This window comes from Eurosta solidaginis, chromosome 1 (genome assembly GCF_040869045.1).
Source record: "Eurosta solidaginis isolate ZX-2024a chromosome 1, ASM4086904v1, whole genome shotgun sequence".
In the NCBI taxonomy this organism is placed as follows: Eukaryota; Metazoa; Arthropoda; class Insecta; order Diptera; family Tephritidae; genus Eurosta; species Eurosta solidaginis.
In genome coordinates, this window is record NC_090319.1 from 109,073,582 (window position 1) to 109,098,756 (window position 25,175).

General features: G+C 36.4%; 1 protein-coding gene across 4 annotated transcripts in view; it reads left to right on the top strand.

Moving 5' to 3' along the window:
* Positions 1 to 4,220: 4,220 nt before the first annotated feature.
* Positions 4,221 to 25,175, top strand: part of Hs6st (heparan sulfate 6-O-sulfotransferase) — an 812,621-nt gene continuing 791,666 nt past the window's right edge. For 2 of the 4 annotated variants that reach the window (XM_067759680.1, XM_067759683.1), the window contains exon 1: positions 9,597 to 10,237. In XM_067759680.1, the coding sequence (XP_067615781.1) occupies positions 10,052 to 10,237 (186 nt within the window). In that variant the 5' untranslated portion in view covers positions 9,597 to 10,051. Of the gene's footprint in view, positions 4,540 to 9,596; positions 10,238 to 25,175 lie in introns of those variants that run through there. The other 2 variants (XM_067759681.1, XM_067759682.1) reach the window with 2 other exon arrangements.

Here is a 25,175-nt window from a genome sequence, read left to right on the forward strand (position 1 = left end):
AGCTGTGACAACTTACCGGCAATGACAGCATAGTACCAATTTACCAGCAACAAGCGGTGAGTTCGTTCCGTATTCGGAAACCAAATTTTTTTGTACCTTTAAACTTAATCAATTTATGAAATAATACACTTAAATATACACTTACAATTGTGCATATACATGAGTTGTAAAGGGTGCTTTTAAATTTAATCAGTTTAGGTTAGATTTATGAAATAATCCAATTTAAAATATGCACATACATAAGTGTAAAAGGGGATTTTAAATTTACTCAATTTATGTTAAATTCATGACCTAATACAATTTAAAAATGCGCCTATATATAAGCTGTAACCGGGGCTTTTAAATTTAATCAATTTATGCTAGATTCATGGCATACTACCATATAAAATATGCTTAAAAATATGTATATACATAAGCTGTAAATAGGGCCCTTAAATTTAATCAGTTTAGGTTAGATTCATGAAATAATCTAATTTAACATATGCTTAAAATTATGCATTTACATAAGCTGTAAAGGGGGCTTTTAAATTTACCTGAGTGGTAAAAAGGGGGGGGGGGGGGATACTTGATATCTATATTGGACTTGGGTCGTTCATTCTGAACTTGTTCAATTGACCGGGTTTCTCAACTGAACAAGTGGACTAGATCTTCGATCGCGATTCTAATTGTTCTTTTGGTTAATTTGTTCCCTTTAGTTCGTTTTATCTTAGGTTATCCTTTCTCCCTTCTCGTTCGCGAACATTGTTTATTCCTATATACCTACGCAGAAGTTCTGGGCACGAATGTCGGTGAGGCCACTTGCACCAAATATGCGTGGTATTCTTTGTGGGTGGCATTGCTGCAGCAGTGTATGTATATACTAGTAATGGAAAACCTCTTTTGTAAGAAAACTAATAACGTTCCTTAAACTCGGGAGGATCTTATTTACAATTCACGTCTGTACTCTTTAAATTTCCTGGATCTTCCGAAATTCGTAACTTTCTTTTGAAGTTAATTAAACTCCTATGCATATACTAACATAGTTACTCATAACCCATTTAAATATATATACGCAAAGCCTTGCAGCATACCGACCCCCATCTATACTGGGTGGGTTTTTTGTTTTTTTTTTTTTTTGCGGGTGCAAGCAGCAGCGGAATTATTTGCTTGAAAAAGAAAAGGGAACCGATGAACAAAAGGAATAACTTGTTCGTTCATCAGAAAGAACTAAGGAATCGAATCTCTGAAATGAACGAAAAATGCAAATTGCAATCTTTTTTTTCAGGCCTGAAATGTATTTTTTTTTATGCGATGCACATATATTACGCCTAGGGCGTATTCATTCGAATATAATTAGATTGTAAGGAAGAACACTTTTGAAGGGTGTGAAATAGTGCCGCTGACGGCCAATAAGCGTTGAACCTTTTGCGCTAGGTTCATGATTATCGAGCGCTAATATGAACGGTATACCAAATTTGTATATTTCGAATTATTAAATTTAAAATGAACAACAATTAAATATTTGATATCACATGCGTAGGTATGAAAAGTGCATAAACTATAGGCGCTTATTTAGCTTTAAAGACGGGACATGCAAATTTGTATATTGCTCAACCCTAATTGAAATGAATTGTAAATAAAATATTATAGTAATGGGAATGCTGGCGTTCTTTTTTATTTAGAAAACATATAGGGTATTCAGGTAAGGGGCCACCGAAATACAGGTGCGTCGGTGGCCATGGATTTTGAGAGTGGGCTAAGCACAGGGCGTCGCAACAACACCCGCGGCGCCCCTCTATATATTCGGCCCTATACTTCTTTTTTTCCCTTTTCAGTTTTTTTTTGATTTTCAGTAATAGTAACCGGTCATTTCCGGTTCGGTTAAGTTTTTTTTTGCGTTTAGATTTTTTTTTGAATTTAAAATTTTGAATGTTTTAACGGTCTGTCCGTAACATCCGGTTCGACCGGATGTTGTTTTAGTCCATTTGAGCGTTTTGAATTAGTTCTGCGCGTATTGTCAGTTTTGTTTAAAGGCATGATAGGAACTTTTTTTGTTATGGCGCATGAACAGTAAGGTTGGCAAGAACCCCGCCCAGCCGACATGACTAGCCACTGAGCAACCCCAGATCATGCCGACTGTCTTCCTTACTGCTCCCTTAGAAGATGCGAATCCATAACATTCGTTCTGCGCATCTACGTCACACTTGACTGCTTCAGTGAATGAAAGAAAGAGACAAAAAAAAAAGAGCTAAAGGAAAATGACGTAAAAATTGCCAATAAAAAATAGCTGATCTTTTGTTTACATGCGCAATGCGCAATCTTGTAATTGTGATTTGTGATGAGCACTATGATGGAATTATAGAAGGTGGCGCATTGCGCATGTAAACATTAGTTCAGCTGGTTTTTATGGGCAATTTTTACGCCATTTTGCTTCAGCTCTATTTTTTCTCTCTTTCTTTCATTCGCTGAAGCAGTCAACTGTGATGTAGTCCCCAAAACCATCCCAGAATGTCCCCCAAATGACCCCGAGAGAGTCCCCAAAAAGATCCCCAGGAGGATCTTCCCACAATAATAGCAAAAGTAACAAATGTTCTTCCATTTTCTCTCGATCGCATAATAACAGAATTCTAATTTAAATTTATCCGTATTGTCACGGATATTGGCATCGCTGAGCTGTACCATCACTAAGGCGATGCTAAGGCCATGCCAAGCAGTATTTACGTCAATAATCAAATCATGTATACACATATATAAGGCAGCCGAAAGAGATGTCACACACAGATGCATTTACTTATGCGCCTATGTATGCGCGAGAGACTGTAAACTACAAACATTCACATCAATAATTCAATCATTATGTATCTACATAAACGAATAAATAATTGCGTCTACACATATGTACGTATACGAGCAGCGGAGCGGCAATGCACAAACACATGCATATATCTTATCTCAGTTGTCACAAGAGAGGGCAATAATTTTTGCACGTAGTTGTGGCTGGCGATTTTGTAGCCGAAATAACTAGTAAGTTCTGGAAATCGAAGAGCCTAGAAGTATGCAGCGTAAACTATAAAAGCGGGGCAGGCGAGTAAGAAGTAATTCAGTTTGATTTGAGTTGTCAAGCAGTTACGACTAAGACGATATCTAGCGAGCAATAGCAGTATTATTTTGAAAGTCAGTTTCATTTAAGCTATCAGTTTGGTTATTAAGCTATTCGTTGCACAGTTTGAGTGTTATTGTGAAGTATTTTAATAAAGGCCATTTTTTTCCATTATTCAATATTGGAGTTATTTATTCAACAGTTTAGCGATACGAACCTAGCAAAAGGGCAAATAAGAAGATTTGCAGCAAATTCGTTACAGTATAAATTAAATTATGAAGAGCGTTTGACTTATTGACCATTTTTCAGCGAAAAAGCTTTTTATTTTTTACGTAGAATAGCAATTACTTGATAAATTGTCAAACTTGACAAATAAGCAAGATGGTGAACTTGCCAAGTACACAGAATAGGGCAGTTAAAGCGTTTTTCGCAAATAATTTTATACTTTTTCTGAAATGTTCATGTTTGTGATCTGCCCCGGCCTAGCTCACAAATTAGTGATTGGTTTTGTGAGGCTGGAGACGAGGGACAGCTTACAGAATGGCAAATTGTTTCAAAAGTGATTTTCACCCCAAATAGGCTCTAATAGTTCCTAGAGAGGGCTTACTGTATTCAGCTGTAAAATTAATTATGTGGAAACTAAGAAGACGGTGAAGCTCTCCTTAACGCGATAAAACGGCAGGGCATACAATATTACGGCCGTCAAGACGGTAGAAACTCGTTCATCACAGTTTTTTCCCACCGCTATTTAGACAATTGAGTCAAGTGTGAGCGAGCACTTTCCCCAATTTTTATCATTTTCTTTTCAATTTGGCTAGTAAAAGCGTTTACAATTTGTTGTCCACGTTGACTGAACTCATCATACCAAATAACGATGGCAGCGGAAATCTCATGAATTGCGTAATCCAAAAAAAGTGCTATCGCACAAGTGCTCAGTTTACGCAATACGTAATACAAGCCAATGTCCAACGCGTAGTGACATCCTGTATTTGCCTAACGTGATCTGGCAGCACTATACAACTGTTTCAACAATTTTTTGTTGAGTTTGCACTCGCTGGCTTAAAAGAACGAGCGAAAACAAAATCAAAGAATTTGATGTTTCCTGCAGCGAAGGCCGAGCTAGTTTGACAGTTGCTGAAAACATGGCGTAGAAATAAGAGGAATTTGTTTCGTGGGCGATTAATTTGTGAATGTGAATAAATGTTTAATAAATAATGCTCCAAATAAGCTTTAACAGAGTGTTAAGATAGTGATTTACAAAATAAATTAAGAGAAAATTTATATAAATAGCCTTAAAAATGAGAATTCCGCTTGCTAAGCTCAATGTTTACAAAATATCTGATGAATCGAAATCGAGTAGTAGCTGATAAAACGCTCTAAAGTGCATTGTGCAATAAAGTGGAATGTAAATAAAACAGAATAACAAACATTAAGTTGCGGAGTTTTCTAAAAAAAAATAGGTAAATACAAACTTTAATTTGCAAAATATTAAGCAAGCAAATTACTTCTGGCTCACAAGCATATTACAGTAAACAGCTGTCAGCTGCTTCGGAGCTTAACCTTTGCCTGAAATATTGGCGAAAAGAGATGAGGCAAATAGTAAAAAATATACAAAATGTATAAAAATGCGTTTGGTTCCTACGGCAGGGAGGCTGTGCCATAGCCTAGATGCCTGTGGCCTTTGTTTAACCAGATACATTTCCGTTTTTCTAAAATGGGGTGTGCAAATGTGTGGATTCGCAAACTACGAAACGGGAATACTCACAAAAATGTATTGTAACTTGCGGCTCCTGTCTGCCCCATTCTACCAATTGTTATTATATGCGTCATGCAGATAAACTAAAAGAAAATACAAATATAGTTAGGTATTTATTGGTGCGCATTGGCAGTAAGGAAAATAAAACATATCCTTCGAAAAGTTGGAAGTCAGGATGTCTAATATGATTCTGCTATTTAATAAATACCATCAGTTCGAAGCAGTCTCATTCAACTTCCTTATGATTGTGGAATTGTCACAGCTTCGAGTACGTAAACATTCATGTGTGAAAAGGATTCGCGTCGTTAGTTGTTCCATTGTTGAACGTTGCTTTGAAATACAAGATAAATAAAATGTGCTTTGAAACAAAACAGAAAACTCCATCTACCTGAGGCTTCATACCGGCAGAGCACTCATCGAGTTGGACGTCGCTATTTTTGTGGCAGCTTATATTAAAACTATAACTTAAAAATAGCGCTCAGCTCCAGTATCTTGGCGATAACGCAGTGAGAACATGCTGGTATTCCTTTTGTACAATTGGTTTCTGAATTCTCTTGATGGCTATCGATTATTGAGATATTTGGGGAGCCGTGTTTTTACGGCATAAACATTCCGGTTGATTGTGGAAATTGCCAACGGACATTCCCACTACAGGTAGTTCTACATCCCGAAGAGACTCGGAAGTCCCATGTAAAAGGATAGGACTCGGCGATTATTGCTTGTGGCCACATAATTATAACGGCGGCGTTTGCAGACCAACTCGCCAAGGCTTTGAAGGAAGTTGGCAAGGTTAAACGTTTCGAAAACCGTCCATTGGTAGTGTGGTAGGATAAGAAAGCGACAATCTTGTCCGCTTACATATTCTTCAGAAGAGGTATGCAGACTACCAAGGGACACACGAGTCACTCTGGTCCAACTTCGTTCTGGATACTGTTGCAGGTTAAACTCTTACTTGTCCAGAACAACGCCGATATACGTAATATATGCCCTGCATGCGATGCTTCCCAACATAACAGCAACGATCTTTCCAATAGAATAGCAAGTTCGTGGGATGCCCGATGGAGGAAATTGATGACAATTTGTGAATGGTCACACTTCTTGGTTCGGGCGAATGACTGTCACAACAACAACAACAAAACTAGCCACTCCTAACTAATTAGAGATATCCCTTCTTCTTTACCTCCTAACACGTCGAAAGGAATACCATCGACCTGGGACCGAGCCTATTATTTCATTCGCTTAGCGCGACCTAGCCAGGAAAGCTTTTGTACGCTGAGAATGGGACAAATGTACCATATGCTTAGAACAGCAAGTTTCGTGGGATGCCCGATGGAGGAAATTGATGACAATTTGTGAATGGTCACACTTCTTGGTTCGGGCGAATTACTGTCACAACAACAACAACAAAACTAGTCACTCCTAACTAATTAGAGATATTCCTTCTTCTTTACCTCCTAACACGTCGAAAGGAATACCTTCGACCTGGGACCGAGCCTATTATTTCATTCGCTTAGCGCGACCTAGCCAGGAAAGCTTTTGTACGCTGAGAATGGGACAAATGTACCATATGCTTAGTCCGCTTTCCTAAATTTTTTGAACTTCGATTCGGAAATCCTCACGGATGCGATTATTTACCAAATTGGTAAAAGTCTAGAAAATAGAGAGGTGTCAAAAGACGCGTATTAACCTCGACAACAATAATCCGAGGCCGGAAAATAAAATGTTTAGTTTGTTCAAAAGATATTAACGAGAAAGCGAAAAATTACCCCCGGGTCCCTTCCAAACCGGGGGTGGGGTCCTTAGTATTTTTTCGCAGAATTTTTTTCTACGTTGGCGGCATTCGGCTACGCTTATAAAAAATTACCCTGCCCGTTCCACCAATAGGGTGTGATCAAAATTAAATACTTGCAAAACTCCTTTGTACACAAAATTTTTTTCAGTGCACAACAACTTTACAACAACCATATGAAAACCGTAAACTTCAACTGCAAATAGCTCCGGATATCTCCCGTTGAATTTAAAAAAACCTTCAACTAAGTAAAATGCAACGTGTTAACTAAATTGGATGTAGTCAAATCAAACCGATACGGAAAAAGAAGGGCTTGTAACGAAGACTTTGGAAACCGTTCTGCTCCTTCAATTTATTGCGAATAATCCTACGCCAGCTCTCAGCATGAATGCAAAACATAGAAAAGATTGACTTTCTATTAAACCACATTTTTTTTTAATGCAAAACAACGACTATGTTGCTTTGAATTATACTTTATATAGTGGAAAGGAGTCCAAACATAAACTGTGGTTGGTGTAACCGGTGTGATACCTCTCAATACCTACATAGTGAGGAAAAAAGTTCAATATAAAGGAGCATAATGAAATACCGAAAATACTTTTTGTGGAATTATCGCAAGCCGGGACATCCCAGCTAACAACTGATTGCTCTGGCCACGCCTGTCAAGGGCTTAAAGAGACATCAACGTAAGCACTATGGTGAGACCTGGGACATAGCAACTCATCTGCTTGATCCAGATAAGCAGCAAGAGGCCCCTAAGCCGTATCCTCACTGAGTCGGTCAATTCCTTTACCGAGACGTGCCCTTGAACACCGTTATTAATATACGTTATACAACTATTGCAGAAGAGGAAAGCAGACTACTACTAGTCACTCTGGTACATTTTCGTCCTGAAGCAGGTTGAACTCTTACTAATCCAGAATGTAACGTATATCCTGCATGCGATGTGTTAAGATATGACACCAACAACATTTTCAATTGTAATGTGGAACCATCGCCTGTAACAGCAGCATTCACCCCATTTTAATGAGGGAATTAGGGTCGCCAGAGACTCGGCTGCTAATGAAACAGGATTCGCCACGCGTAAGTGAAGTTAGGAATTGGTAGAAAGAAGCTATAAATTGCGCTGCCAACCTTTGGAAGGGTTGCGCTACACAACCGTTTGCATCAATTTGGAATTTTACAGGGTTGGACTCCCGGTCGAGGGCTTAAGTGGCACCTAGTGAGTGGTGGCGTCTATTGAATGAGGTGAAGCACTGAATATAAAAACGTAGAACCAGAGAGTGCTTGTTCCGTAAAGTGCACCAGCAGGTTAAAAGTCTAAGAATATTCCTGCGGTTGGCATATTTTACATTAGAGGTGACTAAAATTCACAAACCTGAGGGTTCGAGGAATAGACTGCTACAACAACAACAGGAATCGAAGTTAGTCTGGCTTTTAACAGAAGTTGCTGGTACCGCGCTAAATCCGGTAGCAAAAGCCTGCCTACACTCGCAACACTCCCTAATCCTTCAGGGAGTGTTTTTGCGGTTACAAAAATAATAAAATTTGACACTGGGGTTCAAAAGGTCGTTTTGCGCAGCGTTTAGCTTTATAGCAACTTAGCATATCAATCCTTTATGTCAACGCCACCGATATAGGGCGATTCCGACCAATCCCCAAAACCTTCATGAATTGCTTTTATCGGTAATAGATCTACAACCTCTGGCACTTTAATTAGCCAGTTAGTAACAGGAGACAGCCAATTAGATGATACAACTTAAAGTGCAGGGAATGGAGACTGAAAATATTCTAAATTGCTTTTACAAAATGGATGCAAAAAGTCACAAAATTTTGGATCAGAATGTTCCAAAACGAAGACACTTCCTGCAAATTAAGTTAGCTGAATTTTCTTTTTATTTTATCTTTGTAGGGCTCCCATATCAGCTGCAAGTACATGTGATTGTGCTGTTGTTGTGAATCGTTTTTGTGGTAAACTAAAAAATTTAAGCGATTAGAAAAAGGCAACTGGTATATATATTCGGCACGTCCGATTGACGCAAATTAGCATCGCCTGAATTGTGGATGGATAAATTTACCAAAACGTCGATAAATATGTACTCTGTAAACATCTTCAAACACGGTTTCTAACAACTACAACATATAAGCAACATGACCAAGCCCCCACCATTTAACATCACACGGCGCGAATGCTTATCGTGCTAAGTTTTTCGCATTCAGAATTTAACACCAATGCCATCAATGGTGCCAACATCAATTATTGTGACAGCGACTTCGTCAGTGACAATGAGGCTGGAATAAGCTTAAATCGTATTTAAAAGAGTGTAGAATTTTCACAACACAAGTAACGACGTGACAACGTAACTGCTTTCTTAGCAGCGTATTTCTGAAAGCATGCTATGAACCAGGGATGCACCTTAACGTTAAGCTAATCGTTTATCAAAAAATTTCCACCGTTTCCGTTGAAACACTTCGAAATATTATCGATAAAGAAATTATCAAGATAAATTGTATCTCGTTTTTAACCGAAACGAAGAGCTTTCGTTAACGTTAAAAACGTTAACGAAAACGTGATACTTTATGTTTGAATTGTGCTGGCAATGCTATAGCCATGGTGAAGCCGTAAGGTGGCAACAACGAGCGCACATACACACACAAACTCTATGTAATTTGTTTGTGTAATTCGTTGGTGGTAATGTCAAAAATACTCTGAGAAATGTTCGTACTGTCAAAATTCATGAGAAAAGTTGCAATCAGCTTGGATAATGCTTTCACCTTTAATGACTCCGCCATCAATCAGCTTTGCCAGCATAGTTTGAAATTAATAATCAACATAAACGATTTGATTTCGTTTTGATATGGCAGAAAACGAAACGAAATCATTTCGTTAATTTGACGATCTTAACGTTAATAAACGAAACGAAATGACTTCGTTTCGTTTATTAACGTTGATTATCGTAACGAAATGATATCGTTTCGTTGGTTAAGCATGCCTGCTATGAACTTAATCCCACTACGTATCCAATAAGCCAAAACCTCACTCCTTTCTTCTACCTCGCCTTCCTTATTGCTCAGTTTTCCCTTAAAACAATTTTCAACCTCTTTTTATTTGAATTTTTCTTGTCCATTCGTTTCGACTTAAACCCAATCATCGTGGTCAACATTCGCATTTGCACTCTTTCTTCTTTATGGGATTTGTGTAAAATAGCTTGCTAAACGCATTTATTAAAAAAAAAACAGTCAGTAAACTACAACAACATCTATATTAACGCATTCCTCGAAAAATGTGTTTAAAAAGTGCGGAAGTGGGGCATCGATTCAAAGAGCGAAGTTTGCTGTATGTCTATGTATGATAGCAAGCATTTCAGGTTAGATTAATTAATAAAAAAACGATTGTTGTGTGATTTGTGGTGTCGTATGTCGTAACATGCCAGTGGATATGCAAAAGAACGTCTCCGTACAAGTCGATAGTGATTTTGCTTTACTTCTGCCAAGCGGTGTATATGAGATAAAAAAAATGGAACCACGCTCCAAAATACGAACAATTATTTTATTTTGCCTCTTTTTGGCGATCGCTGGTATTATTGGATTTGGATACTTTTGTCAAGATCAGGTGAGAAATGTTAAAAAAATATTGTTTGTGTTTATTATATAAATATCTAATAAGTAATTTCTGGTAAAATTGTTTGATTTGTTGTGTGGAAGTCCTTTTGTTGTTTTTGTAGCATAATTAAATCTTGTTTACACACACCATTTTTTTATTTTTGACTAGATATGTGTCTGTCCTCTAACATGTTTCGACTTCCAGTTCCATAAAGTAGGTTTGTAAAATCCGACCCTGATTCCAGTTAACTCTCTTCCCTAATATCCCTTGTACAGATATGTATATGTACATAGCTATGTATGTATGTAAGCATTTAGGAGAACGAAAGCACGCGATTGGCGAAATAAAACAGAGATAAAGTGTGTTTGTTAAGGGCATGTCAATTAAAAAAAACATTTGCTATGTGTTATGCTGCGACAGTAAAAGGAAAACTTTATTAAAATATCGTTTTAAAAATATAATAATAAGCACGTTGTTTTATTATAATCCAATCAATTATACCTCAACAAAAGAAGGCTGCCGGTGCGTATACGTAACATGTTTACATGTTTTATATTTGGTATAAAAGAGTTACATACAGAAATACAAACATGTAAGTGGAACTAATAAAAGGGTGATCCAAAGTAGTAATTGAATTTTTTATTTAGAGAATGCTGAATAGAAGAGCTCGTGTAGACTTATGTAGGTATATATAACTCCATTGTTCGCTTTTTCTCTCAGCTCAGTTTTACAGGTATTTTCAAAGCACAGCTGTAAGGCTGAAGTAATAACAAGGCCCAATAAGCTCGTTAACGGAAGACTTGAGTATTTCGCACAATACGCAAGATAGAACTTAATATGCGATCATAAGCAACCCCAGTTCGAAGTATTTTAATGCCAATGCTACCAACTCTTCAAGTACATACTTAGCAAGTAATTCGTCATCTTCCATTGACCTGTTGTTCTTAAGCGGGGATATTATTATTTCCTCTTCGACGTTCCATAGACTTCTATTGGGATATCGGGATGATTGGCCACTTCGCTATTTAGCAATTACGAGAAGTGCTATTTTTGAACATGTCTAAGCTCTGATGTCCAAAGCTGTTATGCAAAAAATTTGGGGGTTAAGAGATAGCTAAAAAATAAACAAAAGTGCAACAGCTACTAAGGAAATATTTACGGGTATGCCATGTAAGATCTGCAGAAATCGGCAACGCCCTTGGTTCATATAAGAAGATTCCCCACTTCTCCCCCATTTTACTAGCTAAAAACTAGAAACCTCGTATTCACATTTTGAATTTTTATGTCCGGAGAGTTCTTTTAGAAAAAACCAAAATATTGGTCATATGTATATGTATGTGTATATACATATATCATACTGCCGATTAACCGAACACTTATGGTTGGCGGCCACCGTGGTGTGATGGTAGCGTGCTCCGCCTATCACACCGTATGCCCTGGGTTCAACTCCCGGGCAAAGCAACATCAAAATTTTAGAAATAAGATTTTTCAATTAGAAGAAAATTTTTCTAAGCGGGGTCGCCCCTCGGCAGTGTCTGGCAAGCGCTCCGATTGTATTTCTGCCATGAAAAGCTCTCAGTGAAAACTCATCTGCCTTGCAGATGCCGTTCGGAGTCGGCATAAAACATGTAGGTCCCGTCCGGCCAATTTGTAGGGAAAAATCAAGAGGAGCACGACGCAAATTGGGAGAGAAGCTCGACCTTAGATCTCTTCGGAGGTTATCGCGCCTTACATTTATTTTTTTATGTTTGGAGTGGACATAAAAACTGATATGTGCAAACTTTAAGCTCAAAACATAAACGATTTGGAGGTTGCGTAAGGGACTTGAAATCGTAAAAGGGACGATTTCTGACATTTTCTTGGTTCACCCTTATCCGTTCATTGTTGGTGTAGTTGCCTTTTACTTGCTAACCTGTATAGATTTCCCTTTTAGAAAAATCTATAACTACAAAAATTGGTCAAATAACAAGAAAGATATAATCATACGCATATAATAAATATACATACGTTCAAAAATTTTTAAACTTTTTATTGGGAATTTTTAAAATTTCGAGCACACAGTCTTGTAACTTTTTTAATTTGACTGTAATGATTTGCAAGTTTTAAAACGCAATCGACTACCGTTTGAGTTGTATAATTTTATTTGTCCTGTTCACTTCCACTGTAACTGAGTGAGACTGATATTTTTTTGCATTACCACCCTACTGCGAATGAAGGGTGGCGCATTATGGCGCTTCTCCTAACTCTGGGTGTTGCTCATTTTCCTCCATACAATCAATAGACAAAATTTGTTTTTATATATATATTATATTTTGGTCTGTAACTCTCTTATTAATGGACCGATTCCTAAAATTGGGTCTCTTAAGCTAGCCCAACCTTTCCAGCTCAATCAAAAAACGAGACCGTACTAAATTGCACAATATTTAATGCTAACTTAATACGGCTTAAGTTTAAGCTAGCCCAAACCATATGCCCAATCAAAAAACGAACACGCATTTAAATACAGCATATTTAATGCTAATTTAATACGGGTTAATTAAATTTGTTACACTTATTTTTTAAAAAATAGAGAGGGTTGGGCTAGCTTAAACTTAATATTATTTTATACATATATTTAAAAAAAAAAAACAGGTGTAATAAATTTAATTAACCCGCATTAAATTAGCATTAAATATGCTGTGATTAAATACGTTTTAAGTTTTGATTGGGCATATGGGTTGGGTTAGCTTAAACTTATGCCCCTATTACGGTTTACAACTCAACTTAGTTGGGTTGTAATTAAAACAACTCAACTTTAAGACAATTCCTATTTGATATTACGAATTACAACTTATTTCAGTTGAAGTTGAATTGATGTTGCCAACTTAAAAAAGTGACGATTTGACAGATAAATGAACAGCTGGCCAATTTGTGGCTGAAATTCAAGCATTTGCAAAAGTGATTTTTTTATTAATTGCAAAATGGATATCAATTAAATAATATTAAATTTATTTGATAACGACGAAAATTTTGGTGACAAAACAATTTTTACTATTTGCCTTAAGAAATTTCCAATGGGACTCTTTAACTAATCTTCCACCTTATACTAATCGATTAAAGCTTATCAATCTTCCAACTCTTGCTAGTCGAAGGGAAATGCTTGGTGTAATATTTATGACAAAACTTTTAAATGGATCAATTTCGAGCCCATTCCTTCTGAATGAAGTGAACTTTTGCGTTCCCTCTCGGACATCGAGACACTTCAAACCTCTTCTGCTGAAACAATGTAGAACGAATTTCGAACAAAATGAACCTTTTCGGCGTTTATGCCAAGATTATAACACTCACTCAAACACATTTGATATCTCGGACTCCCTTTTTTCTATAAAAAACGTTTGCTTCTGTTCTCTTTAAGTATTACGCTTGGCTGATGAAATTTCTTCTGTAGCTGAGCAGTCTCAGATCGTGACGCTTGACAAACCGCTGCCCACCAAAGACTCGGCAAAATAAAAAAAATAAAAAAAGTTATTATATATATATATAAATCGATCGCGTGAACAGGATTAGCCTGGTTTCATTGGACCACTTGAGGGCAGCGCGCTGCCACAACGTCCATTAAAAAAAAAAAAAAAAAAAAAAAAAAAAAAAAAAAAATCGACATGTCGCGGAAACGGAAAAAATTCGCATGATCACTCAAATCCCTTGAAACTACCAAGCACCAAGTAAGAAAACCTTTAAGTGACAAATGATGAGCTTCTAATGAAGTTATTTTGCAGATTTGTAAGTTAATTTCTGTTAAGTAAGGAAGAATATTGCTGGAGGGACGGCTGTACCCCCATTTTAAAACTACACTCCTTGCTGACGGCAGCAATCAAAAATGCTGTGGAAATGATTTTAGTGTTGAACTGGACAACATCTACAGTTAATAAAGTGGTTTTAGATATTGGAGAGCATATTAGTGCGAAGTGAATTAAAACCCAAATTACTTCAGAGCAAAGCGCTACAAAAACCGCATTTTACTCTAAAACAGGATTCCCAGGAGTAGTGGGTAGTATCGGAGGGACTCACGTTCACATAATTTCACCTATTTTTGCTGCATCCGAACTGCGCCCTGCCTCGTCCAACTTCGGGATGCCGCTGCAGAAGGTCAAAAAGTTGTTCAATGTAATCCTTGGTTGAAATCTTGTTTTTTTCTATAAATGTGTACGAAATTGCTGATTATAAAGTTTGTTTAAATTAATTTAAAAAAGGTTTAATTATCGCTTTCCATTTTTTTAAATTTTTTTTCGGCAACTTCAACCGACACTGTTTTTGACAGGTTGAGTTGTAATCTGTAATAACTATGCGCGGTTCCAGGGGGGCGCGGAACTTTTTTTTGTATTGACTCTAATGAAATATATAATACTAATCTATATAGTAATTTCTTATCACACAACGGATTTTTACCAATTTTTAATTTGTCTTCCTTTTTTACGTTATTATTACATATATTTAAAAAAAATATTTTTATTTTCCTATATATGTACATACATACGTACATATGTGCGTATTTATTTTTGCGAAATTGCAAATACTCTGCTGGGTTTTTTGTTTATACTCCCGATATTGCGAAACAAAATTGTTGTATAAACTGAGTCCGTCGGGTGTTGCAAATAATGAGATTTGTTTACTTTCTGAATTTGATTGACCCATTTGAATTTGCAAATTCTTTTTTGATGCGCTAATCGAACTCATTACGCAGTAAGTAATAAAATTTGCTAAAATAAGCTCATTAGTTAAAGGTGTATTTAATACATACCTGTGGTTTCGTGCAACCGAAAAGAAGCTTTGCACTGGCGCTGGGGGCTATTAGGAGGGGGAGATTGCTCTCAGCACGGATTTTACATTGTCTGTATGAAAGGTGGCCCAGCCGACACTCTTTATCTACTGCTGACTGGCTATCTTTTCGATTACGCACTATCTCAGCAAATTACTTGTAGATTTTATGTGAACTATCGAAACCAGAAAAAAAGTGGACACATTTTTTTTTAGTCATAAGCTACCTTTTCATAGGTCGGGTCACATATATGAATTATGTAAATGAGTGATTTTAACTTTTATTATCTGTTTATTACTTCTATTTTAGTTTGTCGCTTGCCAAAAGAAGAATTCGGTTAATTTGACGACAGCGGCATTCGTGATTGATTGTCGTACTGACCGATAGCGCCGAAAATAATGACCCTCATAAGAAATTGTAGAATGAATGTGTCAGATGTCGCTTTGTAGCTGCCATCGTGAAAGTAAGGTGTTTTTTGCTGCTGTCCAGCTATTTTGTTTATCACTCCTTTGAACTATCACATCGCCGTGCTATATTAAAACTAGCTCTGGAACTTTAGTGTCTGACATAATCTAGCAATTTCATTTTGTTGTTAACGACTAAAACTAACAATTTCGTATTCTCTATGCCGAAAACTAACTTTGAAATTGAGTTTCTGTTTTTTTTTTTACATCGTGGTCGATAACAATATATGTTTTTTTATACTACGACTACAAACTATATTTACATATGTACAAAACAAACTAGAAAAACAAATCAGAACAACAAATTATACTGAAGTTGGCACAACGCCGAAACCGATTTGTCTCCAAATAAAATTTCGCAAGGGATGCCGTTCCAAAAGTTGCTTGTCGAAAATATGAGGACTAAACAGCAGCTGCTAATGGGGTTTTTAAGTTATAATCCCACATGTAAGCCAGAGATAAACCTGGAATGGTTTAACATAAATTATTATCGATTATTGGATTTATTTGAAAATTTTGTGGGTTTATGTACAGTCACCATTCTTGTAGTATTCAGTAACATTGGTTACAACACAACCGACAAAAAATACCTCAATTTTCAATAATAATTTAAGCGTCAGTATATTTACCATTTATATTTTTTTTTTCAAAAGTTCACTGTAGGCTGCAGCTTAAGTCAGTGTCAGATAGAACTTTAAGTACAACTTTTACTTTGACTATAAAGTCAAGGCATGCAAATTACGTAAAATGGATGCTTTGACGCAAACACGTAACGAAAGTTAGACAACTTCTGACTTTGGATAACTTTGAGATCTGTCATATTTTATTTTTCCTTTTTCTTAAAATTATTAAAGTTTTGGAATAAAATAAACAACTACAGATCACTTTAAAAATATTTCGAATAACTAAAATTGCTATAAAACATGTTTTAATGCAATGTTTAATAGTGCACAAGTGTACTTTGGCGCTTGATTATGCCACCGTTTTGTGCTCCTTGATTTGAAGCTGTCATTTGTCAAAGTTAAAGTGTGGCGTTAAGTTCTATCTGACGCGGCCGTCAGAGTTTTGAATACATTACCTTTTATAACTTCGTTCAAAACGCGCAATATTGTAACATGCTTTATTACGTTGAACTACAGCAGTTATGCCCACAAGAGCTTTTTACAGCGTCGGACATTTATTCGGCGTTCACCTACATGTCGTATGAGCGTAGCGACTGAGATTTAGCAGAGCAAGCACTAAATCAGATTCCGCTTGTACTTCAAGCCCTAGATGAATGGATTTGCAACTCTTTGTTTCGAGAGAGCGCTGTCAAAATGCACATTTTTTATAACATTTATCAATGATGCCACTCCAAACAAAAATGAATAGATCTGAAAATGGGGATTTTTGACATAAATTTCAGCGATTTTAGTTTCAATCATCTAATAAAATGATAGTTGTAAAATATTTATTTCTTTAAACTTATTTTACAATAATACGACTAGTTAGAGTTAAATATAAACAAATCTAAGTAAAATTTACATTTCAATTAAATTACTTAGACAAATATTGTAACGCATTTAACTCGCAGTGAAAACCATATATTCTTTTGAAATTTCAGTAAATCGGACCTATGATATAACAGTTAACATTATTTAATGGATAGGGTTTATCCTACATGTCTGGCGTTCCAGGTTCTGTGATCAAAATGGAGTGGTTGCATCGGGAGTTCATATTTACAAAACCTGTTTTTAGTGATAATTTTTGAATGGGAAATAATATTTACCCTCCGCCTTCGAACTAATAATATATAGACTAAATTAAGTATTTTTATCCTTTTTCTCATAATTTTTGAACGCTATTCTACAGTTGTAGGTCAAACTAAAGTTTACCGAAATTTTTGGGCCGTTTTTCGTTTTGACTGGCACATTTTTTGTTCTGGCACCCGCTTCAGCTGGCGCGAGGGATTTATCTGTGATTGTTGCCAGCAACAACTAGAAGATAAATCCCTCGTGAGAGCGAAAATATGAGAGCGTAACCAAAAGATTCGTATCAATCTAATCTATGCTTCAAGCCATAGTGATATAGTAATTTCACTCTCGCGAGAAAGTTAATATAAGTAAGTGAGTTACACACGATTTTCTGTGGACATTGGTGCATTTGCAAAGAAAAAATGATCTTGAGAAATAATTGAAGAAAAAAATTTGATTTTTATGTACACATTTACTAAATAAATACACAATTATGCGATTAATGATATAAGTTGGTATGAAATATATATATAAAAGCCTAAATTTTTTATTAAGATTCATGCATATGGGTGTTGCTGCTCGGAACGCTTGGGCGCTGCCAATTTTCAGCTTTTGCATAAAAAAACAACAAACCTGTCACCACTTGGTGAACTTCTCATGCCAGACTAACATAGAAACGGTTCAATTTATAGCCGCACTTATACATATATTGCCACACAAAGTTTGTGGAGTGTTGATATTGTTCAATTTAGCCATCAATTTGTTGAGATAAAAAAAATTATGGCAACCGTTTACATTACTCGTTTTTAGATAGTTGCTTGCCCGAATGAAATTTCAGTAAAAGCCCCGACACATAAGCAGTTTTTCATACAGATGAGTTTAACACAAGCTTATGCTTTATGAGTAGATTGCACGCATTTTTATGGGGAACGGTAGATTGAGCGACACTGGCGCCATCTGATATGGAAAAGTAGCCAACTCCCACATTTTGTTGCAAGCAATGCATAAGAAGAAGAATTTGACATTTGCTTTGGCTAGGGGCGTTGGCACACTTTGCATGTGAAATTATATTTCCCACTGGTTGGTAACTCTTCTAACATTTTTCGCAATCAAAAACTGTAATATAACAATCAAATAGGACACAAAATATGTTAGCTAGTATTTTTGTTGTATAGGGGGATTGTTTATAACAGTGCTTCGCGAAATTTTTTATGTGAATGGGCAAGGCGAAATAAACTTCAATTGCCAAGTCTGAAGTTCCTTCATATTTACAAACGCAACATCTTGGTTGATTGTGGCGATGTTAGTGGAATGCATAAGCTCGTGTTAAACGCAACTATATGAAAAATGTCATTGTGCATAGTGTACAATACCAAGTGTGTCAACTAAGCGATAAATGCCAAAATTAGCAACAGCCTCGTTCACCTTATGCAAATCTCAGGTCTAGAGTTGCATATTTGGTACGTAAGAGTATTTTAAGCTGAGTTGAATTTGATAGTTTAATAAAACTTTTTTTACTATTTACAGTTGAAATAGATTCATTAATTTTCACGGCAATATAAATAACAGAAGACTTGTAGCCTCCAACAATACGGAAACATACGGACATAGCAACATTTATTTAAATTAGAGTAAAAAAAGTCTAGAAAAACTTAACAAAATATAAAGCGGAATACGTGTAACATTGTTGGTTTTTCATTTAAAAACGCTGTTACCAGATTATTGCATTACACAACTATAATGGACTTGGGTACAGAAATTCAGAAATCATAGAAAATATTTTACCGATATACTTCGTTGTTGTGTTTAAAAAGTTTTTAACAATAAATTGAAAATTTCTACGTTTTCTATGATTTTTACACTTAGAGGAGTAACCTCATGTAATAAATTAAAATTTCAATGAAAACTCTGAATTGAACAATTTTCGCCATGAATAAAATTAAAATGTTATGTAAAAGGAGTAACGCCTTTGTGACTACATAAACCCTGTTTCAGTCTTTTACGTCCCTGCGCAGAACCCTAATTGACCGTTTTCAACCGAAATAACAATGGCAACCCAGGTTTTCCCGTTATGCTAACTTAAGCGAGTGCCTGTCAGAAGGAAGTCAACACACTTGTACTTATCCACAATGTTATGTGCCGCGGCCTTAAAAGGGAAATAGAAAAATAATATTTGAAATAAACTTACAAGGAACATTTGTCTGGGTTTCGTTAATTGTGGAACGCTAATTGTATGAACATACCTCATAACCATGATGAAATGAAATTTCAGGTGTTTACATGCCATTGACGTTTTCCGTTATTCTGACAAGATCGGCATGCGTAAAATATGTATGTAATAAAGTGATACCAAACCTACATAATTTATTATATTTCCATACGAAATTGAACAAAATGGGAGCAAACATTTAAAAATAAATTGGTAGGCACTACTTTATTTCTGCCATTGTTTTGATTTGAATTTCTCTTTAAAAAATAAAAAAAATTATTCGTTGACAAAACCCAATCGAAAAATTGCGAAAATATACATATTGTAAGTTTTGAAAATAATAAGTTTTCGAAAAAGATATAACCATTTTTTCCTAAAACAGGATCTCTACATTTGATATTGGAATGGTATCGGGTATTTTATATTGAAGTGGATGTGGAGGTGCTATTATGCTAGCTAATTGTTAAAAAAATCTGTACGTGTCATTTGGTCGTTTTGCAAATTACATCCTTTAATAATAATTGCTCTTGAATCACTCTAGATCATAGCTTTCCATCCGTCGGTGACCGGCCACTAACAACCAGCACTGCGAGCTCCTAGGCTCTTTCGATTTTCTACACATTCCAGAAGTAGCGCTGAATTTATTTCGAAGAGCGAATTCGTATTGAGTGTGGCTTCACTGTTGGGCGGCTTGACTGTCGTGGGGTATCCACGTTGTAAGTTTTGCTGGTGTGTCCTTCGGAAGTTGATATATTGAGTTTTTATTCTCATTTTATTCATGTTGTGGGATAACATGACCAGGTTTCGCTTGACTGACCTACTGCTAGGTGTAGTTGTGGTCATGTAGAGGATTGCCTCGAACTCAGGTGTTGGGCATTTTGGTTTGTTCTTACGACAGGCATGCCAACCGTGGGAATATTCTAAGCCCTTAACCCACTGGGGTCGTTTGGTCGGCTTTAAATTGTTTACCTTGAAATTCACACCGACACATCCCTTTTTTAGGATCTATGCTCTTTTCACAATGTCATCGGCAAAGCCCTGGCATGGGTTTTATTGTTTGATACGGTTTGAAGTACTGTCCACCTCGAGGTCACCCCTTGGTGGTTTTGACAGTACCCTATACAGGTTTCATCGGCTCATTAGTAGTAGTGATAGTAGATAGGCCTTTGAACTCCACTCTACAGTAGTGATAAACTTCTGCTGGACTGCCACCTGTTATCGAATGCCCCTTCCATATCTAGGAGCGCACAGGTCACAGTTTGCACGCATTTGAAAGCCCTCTGGGTCTTTGTTAACAGCTATCCCGTAAAAGGAGTCCTAGAATACTTGCAGTTTCAACAGGTTTGGACCCAAAATACGTGGGGTTTAGAGGTGTTGGTTCCGCATTGCAATAGAAAGGATGGCTGGTGTCATGTGCGGCACATAACATTCATGGTTCTGGACAAGTTAAAACCTATTGCAGTATCCAGAGCAAAGTTGTGCCAGAGAGACGCGCGTTTCCCCGGGAAGTCTGCTTTCCAAATGAGGTCGCTTTGATTTGTCAAACACTCCGAGTGTATTTCTGCTATGAAAAGCTTCTCATTGAAAACTCATCTGCCTTGCAGATGCCGTTGGGAGTCGGCGTGAAACATGTAGGTCCCGCCAATTTGTAGGAAAAATTAAAAGGAGCACGACGCGAATTGGAGGAGAAGCTCGGCCTAAAATCTTTTCGGAGGTTATCGCGCCTTCTATTTATTTTTACTATCGCAGGTATGGGATGCAGTAGTCTGTTCATCTATACTACTATGGCCGTATGGTTTCAAGCTGGCCAACTGTCCCGAGGCATCGAGTCTCATTGTATTTGTTGTTGTTGTATTAACGACAAAGATTGCCGGATATAGATCCGGTACGTTCCAGTAACAAAGCATCATTAAGGTACTAGCCCGACCATCTCGGAAACGATTAATAAGACCACATTAAACCTTCTAGGCCATCCTGCCCCCACCCCCTAGTTCCATGAGGAACTTGGGGTCGCCACAGCCTCGCCAAATATGTGTATGATACATTCTTATTTGTAACAGGATTCCTCTCGCGTAGGTGTGGTTGACAATTGGGTTGCGGAAGCTATAAAGTTTTGTATTGCGCTTATCAACCCCTTGAATCCCAGGCCTAAAGGTGGGATGTTTAATCGTCCTGCAACTTAACATGCAGCGGATCTATCTGGCTAAGGTTCGTTCATGAACCGGTTCAAGTTTTGTCAAAGTGTTTCGAACTGAATTCGACAGCGGTGATTTTTTAAGCAGTTTGCTTTTATTCGACAGATAAACCTTACAGTTTACTTGAGAAAACCTGTCTTAGTATGTTAATCCTTATTTCAAAGTTTCTCATACGTCCTCCCAATATATGGTTATATGAGCCTTTTCTGCAACCTGTATTAATACAAATAATGAAAAATACCATTGAAAATATAATTAATCATCAATATTTCTTATAATGTACAGATATATTTTTCGATATAGACAATGCCTAAAACATCCTGTGCATTGTGTCGGACAACGTGGAAAAACTACAATTGTCTTTAATGTTCCAAAGGATGAAAATAGAAATAGGAAATGGGAAGAGGCTCGTGGCGTAGAATTGTCTGAAGAAGCTAGGCTATACAACTTCATTTTGAGGATAAAGAAATGGATTTTCATAAAAAAAAAAAACGATGAAATAAAGGTCGAATGTATTTTTGAATTAAGTTTCTAAACAAGTCTCTTAAAAATAAATAAGTTTATTTTAATAACATTAGTGCCTTGTATTTTCCTTATATCCTTTCAGAGTGAGTTACAAGCTTTTCTATAACTTAAGGCAGAAAAGCTTAAAAATTGTGGAAACTATTTTTTTCTGCCTTTTTAGAATTTCACCTCTTATGCCAGTTAACTGGCTTAAGTTAGCCCAAGCCGTCTGATAGTTGAAGATATATTTTTTTAGGCTACTGGTTGCACTGGGTATTTCGACTTTTCTTTTTATACAAAAACTGAATTAATACCAAAAAGGTAGTACGTAATAGTACTAAATTTTTTCGCTTTTTCGCAACACTAAAATACATACATGAAAGCAATAGAGCTGCGGAAAAAGTGATGTTATGTCGTTGACATCACCTTTATTATTTCATCATGCACATAGCCACACCAGCTTTTAATGCTCTCATAAAGGATTGAAAAGTCTTCCAGCGGCAACGTTGCGTCAATATTTACAAAGTCACCAATTTCCCGTACTGGAAATCAGAAATAGTGTGATCTTGCGAAAATTTAGCCGTTCACTGGTATATATGCGTGTACGTACTAAAAAGTTGGTTGAGAATGCAATGGGCGGCCACACACACGTGCCCATCAAGGATTTAAGTCCGGGAAATAGCTTCATAGATGCGTACCAGACGCTGCATACGAAATCTGTAACATTGACCGTTGTTTTTTTTTACTTTCATTACATCTGCGTTTGGGACTAAAAACCACTCCTCGGCTATTACAAATTGTATGTAGTAGTAGCGTATGTAGACATAGTGGAGACAGGAACTCTTTCGGACATTGTGTATAAAGCATACTAAAAGTGAAAAAGAAGGCATACATTTTTTAGTACCAATTTTACGCGCAACCATTTCATAAATGCAGATAAAGTTATGCACTTAACAGTCCATATAAAGTATAAGTGCATATTTTTAAGCGCATAAAAAAACACAGCAACTGTTGCTTTTGTTGTTAAAGCGATTCCAAACTTCTCGGGGAGGTGGTGTATACTTAAAATTTTTAAAAAAAGGATATGGTAGAGGAGAGTGGTGGCTGAAGGTCAAAGTAATTCTACATGTTACAGTATTGCTCATCACTGTGTATAGGTTTTTCATAAAAATTTCTGATCTCGCTGAAGGTCAAAGTAATTCAACATGTTACAGTATTGCTCATCACTGTGTATAGGTTTTTCATAAAAATTTCTGATCTCGTATGTAGAATTCTATATTTACTATACTGAGGTATCATTTAATGCGCCCTTAAGTTTCAACCAAATCGCTGAGACTGTTGGCGTGATTTAATCTCCCTCTACATGCAAAGCAAATCGTTGAAATCGTTTGCTTTTAATTGCCAGTATATTTTTAAGGAATTTTTATTTAAGATTTTCGAAATTTATTTTCGAAACCATAACATTTGACAGAATGCAATTCAAATGGTGTGAGTAAATTTTGCTTTCAGCAATCATACAAACGAGAAGAGTTGGATAACTAATCGTTTTGCTAAATTTGTAAGTTTCATTGCCACGTGGTTGGTTGGTTGGAAATGTTTGTTGTGCGTGGGTTGGGAAATTAAAATGTGCGGCACGCACGTTACGTGTCAGGCTTTCATAATAATATTGCAGTTATGCGTGTTGAAACGCTAATTTCGTTACTGTAAATTGGCTAAAATTTTGTCGCTTATATTGCCACCAGTGCCACTAAATTCACCAACATACATACTCATATATGTACATATCTACATATGTATGTATATGCCATAATGAACGTTGCCTATTCAATCTTTTGACCAGGGATGCACCTTAACGTTAAGCTAATCGTTTATCAAAAAATGTCCACCGTTTCCCTTGAAACACTTCGAAATATTATCGATAAAGAAATTATCAAGATAAATTGTATCTCGTTTTTAACCGAAACGAAAAGCTTTCGTTAACGTTAAAAACGTTAACAAAAACGTGATACTCTATGTTTGAATTGTGCTAGCAATGCTATAGCCATGGTGAAGCCGAAAGGTGGTAACAGCGAGCGGACATACACACAAACTCCACGTAATTTGTTTGTGTAATTCGTTCGTGGTAATGCCAAAAATACTCTGAGAAATGTTCGTACTGTCAAAATTCAAGAGAGAAGTTGCAATCAGCTTGGCTAATGCTTTCACCTTTAATGACTCCGCCATCAATCAGCTTTGCCAGCATAGTTTGAACTTAATAATCAACATAAACGATTTGATATCGTTTTGATATGGCAGAAAACGAAACAAAATCATTTCGTTAATTTGACGTTCTTAACGTTAATAAACGAAACGAAATGACTTTGTTTCGTTTATTAACGTTAATTATCGTAACGAAATGATATCGGTTCGTTGGTTAAGCATGCCTGCTTTTGACTAATTTGCAATTTGATTCATGACATATAAAATGTTGAAATAAAATAGAATAATCCAATTAGAATTTTAGCTAATATTTCATTCGCACAATCAACCATTTACATAGGTGGGTAGGTTATGTATGTATATGTGGATGTGCCTGTAGGCATTTGTCTGACAGACTATTAGCTGAATTCAGTAAGCCGTCTCTAGTCACTATTAGAGACTATTTGGGGTGAAAATCACTTTTGAGACAATTTGCCATTCTGTAAGCTGTCTCGCGTCTCCAGCCTCACAAAAGCAATCACTAATTTGTGAGCTGGGCCGGGGTAGATCACAAACGTGAAAATTTCAGAAAAAGTATGAAAATTATTTGCGAAAAACGCTTTAAATATATTCTTTTTATTCTTCAAATTAAAATAAGCATAGAAAAAAATAAAAAAAGAAAATACTTAAAAAAAACATCGAACTCTAGTGGCGCCGCTGAGATTCGAACCTACACACTTTCGGATTTTCTATAAAATTTGTGAACGGTGTCTAAGCGAGCTCAGCCACAACACCACTCAACATTGCGTTGACAAAATGCAATGCTATATTATTTGTTCAATGTATGAGTAAATTGTCATTTTGGTGAA